This window comes from Hemibagrus wyckioides, linkage group LG12 (assembly GCF_019097595.1).
Source record: "Hemibagrus wyckioides isolate EC202008001 linkage group LG12, SWU_Hwy_1.0, whole genome shotgun sequence".
Lineage (NCBI taxonomy): Eukaryota > Metazoa > Chordata > Actinopteri > Siluriformes > Bagridae > Hemibagrus > Hemibagrus wyckioides.
Window position 1 is genome coordinate 16263550 of NC_080721.1, and position 10000 is coordinate 16273549.

General features: G+C 45.1%; 1 protein-coding gene across 1 annotated transcript in view; it reads right to left on the minus strand.

Annotated features, from left to right (window-relative positions):
* LOC131362628 (meiosis inhibitor protein 1) overlaps positions 1-10000 on the minus strand; it is a 31977-nt gene that overhangs the window by 16409 nt on the left and 5568 nt on the right. The window contains exons 11-22 of the mRNA XM_058404781.1: positions 9964-10000; positions 9734-9868; positions 7542-7650; positions 7330-7421; positions 6985-7126; positions 6755-6866; positions 6527-6587; positions 6219-6316; positions 5922-6081; positions 4772-4919; positions 325-558; positions 54-219 (exon numbers count right to left, since the gene is read on the minus strand). The exon at positions 9964-10000 is cut by the window's right edge and continues 63 nt beyond it. Of these exons, the coding sequence (XP_058260764.1) occupies positions 54-219; positions 325-558; positions 4772-4919; positions 5922-6081; positions 6219-6316; positions 6527-6587; positions 6755-6866; positions 6985-7126; positions 7330-7421; positions 7542-7650; positions 9734-9868; positions 9964-10000 (1494 nt within the window). The remainder of the gene's footprint in view (positions 1-53; positions 220-324; positions 559-4771; positions 4920-5921; positions 6082-6218; positions 6317-6526; positions 6588-6754; positions 6867-6984; positions 7127-7329; positions 7422-7541; positions 7651-9733; positions 9869-9963) is intronic.

Sequence of the window (10000 nt, forward strand, 5' to 3'; positions counted from 1 at the left end):
TGTGTTTATGTGTGTGTGTGTGGGTGTGTGTTTATGTGTGTGTGTGTGTGTACCAGTGTTACTATCACAGTTGAGTTTCTGCAGTAGCTGTAGCAGTGATGGTTTGAGCAGTGATTGAGAAACAGAGCTATAATTCTGCTGATCCATCAAAAATCTCTTCATCACACTGACCACACACTCAGATACCTCCCCCTCCTCCTCCTCCTCAAACACCACACCCTACAGAGAGAGAGAGAGAGAGAGAGAGAGAGAGTGAATGCAGTGTGTGTATGTGGAAAGTGTGTGTGTGTGTGCAGTCAGTGTCACTGTGTGTACTCATTTCACCAGCATTTTTAGTAGAACAGAAGGGTTCTTCTGCAGCAGCTCCATCAGTACTGTCTGTTCAGGGTCCAGATCTTTCCCTCTTTTCAGCCACCTGGTCAGCACCGCTGTCCCAAACTGCTCAGCCAGCTCAGGGTAGTGGAAGATGAAGTGCAGTAGTGAAGGACGAGGGACGGACAGGGGAGAAGAGGAAGGACGTGTGGACGACAGGACCTTACTGATGTTCTTCAGATCAGGCTGAGAGAGAAGAACAGATCAGGCTTAAACAAGCTAACATGACTAATAGCACATGATGCGTGTGTGTGTGTGTGTGTGTGTGTGTAGTACCCAGTCTAGATCAGAGCTGCTCTTCTGTGTGTGTGTGTGTGTGTGTGTATGTGTGTGTGTAGTACCCAGTCTAGATCAGAGCTGCTCTCCTGTGTGTGTGTGTGTGTGTGTGTGTGTGTGTGTATGTGTGTGTGTAGTACCCAGTCTAGATCAGAGCTGCTCTTCTGTGTGTGTGTGTGTGTGTGTAGTACCCAGTCTAGATCAGAGCTGCTCTCCTGTGTGTGTGTGTGTGTGTGTGTGTGTGTGTGTGTAGTACCCAGTCTAGATCAGAGCTGCTCTTCTGTGTGTGTGTGTGTGTGTATGTGTGTGTGTGTAGTACCCAGTCTAGATCAGAGCTGCTCTCCTGTGTGTGTGTGTGTGTGTGTGTGTGTGTGTGTGTGTGTGTGTATGTGTGTGTGTAGTACCCAGTCTAGATCAGAGCTGCTCTTCTGTGTGTGTGTGTGTGTGTGTAGTACCCAGTCTAGATCAGAGCTGCTCTCCTGTGTGTGTGTGTGTGTGTGTGTGTGTGTGTGTGTGTGTAGTACCCAGTCTAGATCAGAGCTGCTCTCCTGTGTGTGTGTGTGTGTAGTACCCAGTCTAGATCAGAGCTGCTCTTCTGTGTGTGTGTGTGTGTGTGTGTGTGTGTGTGTAGTACCCAGTCTAGATCAGAGCTGCTCTTCTCTGTGTGTGTGTGTGTGTATGTGTGTGTGTGTAGTACCCAGTCTAGATCAGAGCTGCTCTCCTGTGTGTGTGTGTGTGTGTGTGTGTGTAGTACCCAGTCTAGATCAGAGCTGCTCTCCTGTGTGTGTGTGTGTATGTGTGTGTGTGTAGTACCCAGTCTAGATCAGAGCTGCTCTTCTGTGTGTGTGTGTGTGTGTGTGTGTGTAGTACCCAGTCTAGATCAGAGCTGCTCTTCTGTGTGTGTGTGTGTGTGTGTGTGTGTGTAGTACCCAGTCTAGATCAGAGCTGCTCTTCTGTGTGTGTGTGTGTGTGTGTGTGTTTGTGTAGTACCCAGTCTAGATCAGAGCTGCTCTCCTGTGTGTGTGTGTGTGTGTGTGTGTAGTACCCAGTCTAGATCAGAGCTGCTCTTCTGTGTGTGTGTGTGTGTGTGTGTGTGTGTAGTACCCAGTCTAGATCAGAGCTGCTCTTCTGTGTGTGTGTGTGTGTGTGTGTGTGTAGTACCCAGTCTAGATCAGAGCTGCTCTCCTGTGTGTGTGTGTGTGTGTGTGTGTGTGTGTGTGTAGTACCCAGTGCAGATCAGAGCTGCTCTTCTGTGTGTGTGTGTGTGTGTGTGTGTGTAGTACCCAGTCTAGATCAGAGCTGCTCTTCTGTGTGTGTGTGTGTGTAGTACCCAGTCTAGATCAGAGCTGCTCTTCTGTGTGTGTGTGTGTGTGTATGTGTGTGTGTAGTACCCAGTCTAGATCAGAGCTGCTCTTCTGTGTGTGTGTGTGTGTGTGTGTGTAGTACCCAGTCTAGATCAGAGCTGCTCTTCTGTGTGTGTGTGTGTGTGTATGTGTGTGTGTAGTACCCAGTCTAGATCAGAGCTGCTCTTCTGTGTGTGTGTGTGTGTGTGTGTGTGTGTGTGTGTAGTACCCAGTCTAGATCAGAGCTGCTCTCCTGTGTGTGTGTGTGTGTGTGTGTAGTACCCAGTCTAGATCAGAGCTGCTCTTCTGTGTGTGTGTGTGTGTGTGTGTGTGTGTGTGTAGTACCCAGTCTAGATCAGAGCTGCTCTCCTGTGTGTGTGTGTGTGTGTGTGTGTGTGTGTAGTACCCAGTCTAGATCAGAGCTGCTCTTCTGTGTGTGTGTGTGTGTGTGTGTGTGTGTGTGTAGTACCCAGTCTAGATCAGAGCTGCTCTTCTGTGTGTGTGTGTGTGTGTGTGTGTGTAGTACCCAGTCTAGATCAGAGCTGCTCTCCTGTGTGTGTGTGTGTGTGTGTGTGTGTGTGTGTGTAGTACCCAGTCTAGATCAGAGCTGCTCTTCTGTGTGTGTGTGTGTGTGTGTGTAGTACCCAGTCTAGATCAGAGCTGCTCTCCTGTGTGTGTGTGTGTGTGTGTGTAGTACCCAGTCTAGATCAGAGCTGCTCTTCTGTGTGTGTGTGTGTGTGTGTGTGAGTGAGTTGTTCCCAGTCAAGTTCGGTGCTACTCTCCTGTGGGTGTGTGTGTGTGTGGGTGTGCGAGTGTGGTCCACAGTCTAGATCAGAGCTGCTCTTCTGTGTGTGTGTGTGTGTGTGTGTGTGTGTGTGTAGTACCCAGTCTAGATCAGAGCTGCTCTCCTGTGTGTGTGTGTGTGTGTGTGTGTGTGTGTGTAGTACCCAGTCTAGATCAGAGCTGCTCTCCTGTGTGTGTGTGTGTGTGTGTGTGTGTGTAGTACCCAGTCTAGATCAGAGCTGCTCTCCTGTGTGTGTGTGTGTGTGTGTGTGTGTGTGTGTAGTACCCAGTCTAGATCAGAGCTGCTCTTCTGTGTGTGTGTGTGTGTGTGTGTGTGTGTGTGTAGTACCCAGTCTAGATCAGAGCTGCTCTCCTGTGTGTGTGTGTGTGTGTGTGTAGTACCCAGTCTAGATCAGAGCTGCTCTTCTGTGTGTGTGTGTGTGTGTGTGTGTGTAGTACCCAGTCTAGATCAGAGCTGCTCTCCTGTGTGTGTGTGTGTGTGTGTGTGTGTGTGTGTAGTACCCAGTGCAGATCAGAGCTGCTCTTCTGTGTGTGTGTGTGTGTGTGTGTGTGTAGTACCCAGTGCAGATCAGAGCTGCTCTTCTGTGTGTGTGTGTGTGTGTGTGTGTGTGTAGTACCCAGTCTAGATCAGAGCTGCTCTTCTGTGTGTGTGTGTGTGTGTGTGTGTGTAGTACCCAGTCTAGATCAGAGCTGCTCTTCTGTGTGTGTGTGTGTGTGTGTGTGTGTGTGTGTGTAGTACCCAGTCTAGATCAGAGCTGCTCTCCTGTGTGTGTGTGTGTGTGTGTGTGTGTAGTACCCAGTCTAGATCAGAGCTGCTCTTCTGTGTGTGTGTGTGTGTAGTACCCAGTCTAGATCAGAGCTGCTCTTCTGTGTGTGTGTGTGTGTGTATGTGTGTGTGTAGTACCCAGTCTAGATCAGAGCTGCTCTTCTGTGTGTGTGTGTGTGTGTGTGTGTAGTACCCAGTCTAGATCAGAGCTGCTCTTCTGTGTGTGTGTGTGTGTGTGTGTGTGTGTAGTACCCAGTCTAGATCAGAGCTGCTCTCCTGTGTGTGTGTGTGTGTGTGTGTGTGTGTGTAGTACCCAGTCTAGATCAGAGCTGCTCTTCTGTGTGTGTGTGTGTGTGTGTGTGTGTGTAGTACCCAGTCTAGATCAGAGCTGCTCTTCTGTGTGTGTGTGTGTGTGTGTGTGTGTGTAGTACCCAGTCTAGATCAGAGCTGCTCTCCTGTGTGTGTGTGTGTGTGTGTGTGTGTGTGTGTAGTACCCAGTCTAGATCAGAGCTGCTCTTCTGTGTGTGTGTGTGTGTGTGTGTGTGTAGTACCCAGTCTAGATCAGAGCTGCTCTTCTGTGTGTGTGTGTGTGTGTGTGTGTGTGTGTGTGTGTAGTACCCAGTCTAGATCAGAGCTGCTCTTCTGTGTGTGTGTGTGTGTGTGTAGTACCCAGTCTAGATCAGAGCTGCTCTTCTGTGTGTGTGTGTGTGTGTGTGTGTAGTACCCAGTCTAGATCAGAGCTGCTCTCCTGTGTGTGTGTGTGTGTGTGTGTGTGTAGTACCCAGTCTAGATCAGAGCTGCTCTTCTGTGTGTGTGTGTGTGTGTGTGTGTAGTACCCAGTCTAGATCAGAGCTGCTCTTCTGTGTGTGTGTGTGTGTGTGTGTGTGTGTGTGTGTAGTACCCAGTCTAGATCAGAGCTGCTCTCCTGTGTGTGTGTGTGTGTGTGTGTGTGTGTAGTACCCAGTCTAGATCAGAGCTGCTCTCCTGTGTGTGTGTGTGTGTGTGTGTGTGTGTGTGTAGTACCCAGTCTAGATCAGAGCTGCTCTTCTGTGTGTGTGTGTGTGTGTGTGTGTGTAGTACCCAGTCTAGATCAGAGCTGCTCTCCTGTGTGTGTGTGTGTGTGTGTGTGTGTGTGTGTGTAGTACCCAGTCTAGATCAGAGCTGCTCTTCTGTGTGTGTGTGTGTGTGTGTGTGTGTGTGTGTGTAGTACCCAGTCTAGATCAGAGCTGCTCTTCTGTGTGTGTGATAACAGATAGAGGACTGAGTGCAGTACTGATGGAGGAAGAGTCCTGCACTGTTCTACTACTGCATTATTAAACTGTACTACACTGGAGAACACTGTAGCATCAGGAAGCAACCTATAACACACACACACACACACATTAAGAGTGTTATTGATTATATGTTTAACAAACACGATCTATACACTAGAAACACAGGTAAGTGAACACAGTGCTAGTTGTCTGATGTCATCCTCCACTGATCCTGTCACTGACACACACCACATTATAACCATGTACATCATCTGTATCTCCTAACAGCAATAACACAGAAGTATCATCTTTAATAAACAGTAGTGTCAAATACTTTTATTTAGTGAAAACACCACCACATACACTATATAGCCAAAAGTATTGGGACACCCCTCCAGATCGTTGAGTTCAGGTGTTGTGTTTCAGGGGTTGGACTCGGCCCCTTAGTTCCAGTGAAAGGAACTCTTAATGCTTCAGCTTCATACCAAGACATTTTGGACAGTTTCATGCTCTTTGTGGGAACAGTTTGGGGATGACCCCTTCCTGTTCCAACATGACTGCACACCAGTGACCAAAGCAAGGTCCATAAAGACATGGATGAGTGAGTTTGGTGTGGAGGAACTTGACTGTCCTGCACAGAGTCCTGACCTCAACCCCATAGAACACCTTTGGGATGAATTAGAGTGGAGGCTGTGAGCCAGACCTTCTCGTCCAACATCAGTGCCTGACCTCACAAATGTCCTTCTAGAGGAACGGTCAAAAATTCTACACTCCTAAAAAAAAACACACTCCTAAACCTTGTGGAAAGCCTCCCAGAAGAGTTGAAGCTGTTGTAGCTGAAAAGGGCGGGACAACTCCATATTACGTTCATGTACATGTAAAAGCAGATGTCCCAAAACTTTTGGCCTGGCTCACAGTCTCTGCTCTAATTCATTCATTAAGAGTTCCTTTAACTGGAACTAAGGGGCCGAGTCCAACCCCTAAAAAACAACATCTGGAGGGGTGTCCCAATACTTTTGACTATATAAGTGTAACTGAAGCACAGTGACCCCACCTCCTCTTCATCACTATGTTAAATAGCCATGATTTTAATAGATGGACACACACCTGTCACCATTGACCAGTGAGAGATAAAGCAGGTGCAGTAGGCAGTACTGTGTGTTCTGATGAGCAACCGGCCCCTCACCCAGTACTGAGGGCCAATCACACACATGATAGTACAGAGAGGGAAAACACTCACGCAGTACATGCTCCACCTCCTCAACACCTGAGAGAGAGAGAGAGAGAGAGAGAGAGAGAGAAACAGGGTGAAAAATACCTTCTTCATAGAGAAGAACAAAGAACAAGAAGGTAAAGCTTTTGTTAAAAGAGTTGTGTTACAGGAGCTCACACACCCACACACACCTGAGTGCTGGCTGTGGGTCTCTGGATCAGGCTGAGACAGCAGGCACACACACAGCTTTAGGAGAAATCCACAACAAGCCACATTTAAAGAGGTGTGTCTGAAAAAGCAAACAGCAAAGAGGAATCTTCAACATCTGAGGTAGCACTGCCCCATAACTACTGCTGAGTACTAACTAGTCCTCACACCTCCAACACTAACAGACACTAATACTGAGCTTTCAGAGTTCTGCTTCTGGCTGGAAACAATAACAAAAAGAAGTACTCAATAACTGACCAGTAACACTGTGAGTACACTGTGAGTATGATACCTGCTTCCTGAACACAGAAGAGCCTTGTTTTCTACAGTCAGCCTTATGAACCCTGATGAGGCTGGGGAAGAGTGAAAAGAGAGAAATAAAGAGTGAGAGAGTAGGCATCTAATATTTGAATAATCATTAAAAAATGAAGCTAAGCTAGATAAGCTAAGATAAGCTAAGATAATGAAGCTAAGACAAGATAAGCTAAGATTTGATATGTGTGTGTGTGTGTGTTCTCACCAAGCTTGTTGGCAAAGGCAGGCATGAGTGAGGGCGAGAGAGAGAACTGCAGTGAGAGAACAGAGAGGAAGAGCTGCAGAACCTGAGGACTGGGGGTGCGCTCACACACTCTCTAAACACACACACACACACACACACGTTTATACTTCAGTATCTACAAGATGAATGTGTGTTTAGTTATCTGTGTGAGGATTGAATGCATGCAGGTTGTGTGTGTGTGTGTAACTTACAGTAACTGTAGGAATGTAGACTGTATCACAGCATTTCAGCAAACACACACACACTGACTCCAGTGTGTCCTCACTCTTCTGGTCTGCTGCTGTTAAAGGACTGTCCTTCACACTGGCCTCACACACACACTCCTCCACCAGCCTGAACACACACACACACACAGGTCAGAAATAATTAAAGGAAGACTTAAACACATTGGATCTTGATGAACAAATCTTTACTTATATATATTGTATAATTTATTGAGAACAAAATGATGTGACAATGGTCAGTGGGTGAGACTCTCATACATTATGATACCACATTCTCATTTCATACTATGTGTGTGTGTGTGTCTTACTGACCTACAGGTCTCATAAAAGCATACCAGTGCCTGCATGAAAAACGCTCCAGCTTTGGTGGACTGAGAACTGGACTCGGAATCTGCAAAACACCTCTAAGACACAAACAGAAAGCTGTCACAAGTGTGTATTCAGTTCTGTCAGCCACACCCTTCTGTTTATATAACAGTATATTTTACACACACACACACACACTCTCTCTCTCCGTCACTCACTCTACGCTGTGAGATGGTCCGTGAGGGTAACTCTGTGAATCTGTCTGACAAAGCCTCCATAATCTTTTTTAACTCTCCATAGTGCACTGGAGTGGACTGGTGATGCCTCCTACACACACAGAGTGTTTCACTGGGATCACTGACATTTATACATCATTATAGGTGTGTCATAGATCAATCAATCGTAAAGCTGGAGTATAAATGTGTGTGTGTGTGTGTGTGCCAGAGTAGACAGTGGTGATTCTGGGAGTGATGGTCAGAACACAGCTGTATATCTAGTGAGACACTGGAAGTAAACCTGACTGCACTGTGATGGTTTAAAGCCCCTGAAGCTCAGCTCTACAGTGACACCTGCTGGTGTAAACTGACTCTTCCACCTGTCTGGGTCAGTGTGACTGGGAGGTCACAGCAGGGAGGACCTCTGTACCTCATACTGAATGTGTTTGTGTTTAATCCGGTCATTTCCCTCAGTGTTACACACATTACTGACAGTGCTCATGTTGGCTTATAGAACAGGATTTTACTGCATGAGTTCAGGCAGATATTCTACACTGTGTTCTCTATATCAGAGCTTCCCAAACTTCAGAGGGGTAAGGCCCCCCAAATACATAGCAAAAGCTCCACGACCCCCCCCCAACCTCTTTGTTTAAAAAATACAGTATATTGATTAATAGTATAAAGATATATTTATGCATATATTTGTATATTAGATATATTTAATAAAGAAGATTGTCTCTTTGCACAAAATTATCAACATTTATTAACCAGTTTGTAAGAATTTCATGTGAATTATGAGAACTACCATAAAATGTAATATTTTTATATGCTGGTGAAAATAAGATGATGTAAACATTCTTTACAAATATATTTAAATCCTTAACACTACATACTGTCTGCATACTATTTACAATTATATTAAATCAAAGTGTGTAACAGAAGCTTTTTATATTCTATTCTAAAATATTTTAATTATTTCAATATTTTGATTTAGCCTAGCTACGGCCCCCCCTGCAATACCGCTACGGCCCACCAGGGGGCCGCGGCCCACAGTTTGGGAAGCACTGACAGATAAAAAAAAATAAAATAGATATAAAAGTAGAAAAAAGTATAAAATAGATTAAAAAATAGAGAAAAATATAAAATAGAGAAAAAAAGCATACTTTATAGAAGGCTTTTATTTTCTAAAAGGATTTGCTCTGCAGTGTAGAAGTGTGTTGAACTTGGGGTCAGTGGAGCTGAATGGATAATATACTGATTATAATGATAAAGACGGTCTATTACAGACACCATGTGTGTACAACAGAGGCACCATGGGAGAAAGCAGTGAGGCTTTCTAACTCAATCTAAATAATATATATCTACACTACAGCTGAAACTTTTGGGATCACTTGAATATTTCAGCTTGATTTCAGCTCCGGAGGAAGACTCCATCATCTTGTGGGAGATGCTCCAGGAAGCATGGGGTGAAATCTCATCAGATTATCTTGGAAAATTGACCGCTAGAATGTCCAGGCTGTAATTGCTGCAAAGGGTATTTTTTTTGATGAAGGCAAAGTTTGAAGAAAACATTCATCATTTCCATCAAAATCATTATTTCTAACTCTGACATGTCAGCATGTCCTGTTCTTTTACTATATTTTCTATATAGAATCATTTCCTGTGTGTTTCCTTGGAAAACATTACAATTTTTGAGTGATCCCAAACTTTTGAGTGGTAGTATATATATATACAGTATATCGATTTTCCCAAATGTACATGGATCTCCTCTGTATTAGCAGGGACACATGTACAAACTGATTACAGCAGATATATGTATGTATATATATATACAGAGAGAGAGAGAGAGAGAGAGAGAGAGAGAACCAGACACAACTGAGACAAGAGTTAAAGCTAGGGCAGATGCTGTGAGGATGAGGAACTGTACACCATCATGTGAGCTGTAGGTATCAACTCCAGTAAGAGCAGATTGTCATTAAAATACTGATTACAGGAAGAACCTGAGAGCAGGGGCCACAATCATCTGTAGTGAATTGAAACAGGATCTCCATGTGTACACACTGTGAATTCACTTGTAGTGTGATGCACCATCATCTCTCCTGATCTGTGTAGAGGAATAAACAAACACACTAGTGTACTAGTCTGTGTGTGAACTGGAGCTAACGGGTGTGTGTGTGTGTGTGTAGAGTGTGTACTTCATCAGAGCAGTCGCTGCTCGCGCTGCATGTGTTGCTACTCGGAGACAGGGTGAGGTCAGGCCCCCTATCACCACTTCAGACACATTCACAAATGCTGGACCAACTGGGAATAGGTGTACACTGGCTGGCTGCCTAACATACACACACACACACACACATATAGTAAATGTTTATAGACATATAGTAAATGTGTATGATAACATTTTGTATGTGTGTGTGTGTGTTACTTCTCCAGTATAGCTGTGAGCAGCTGTAGTCCCTGTT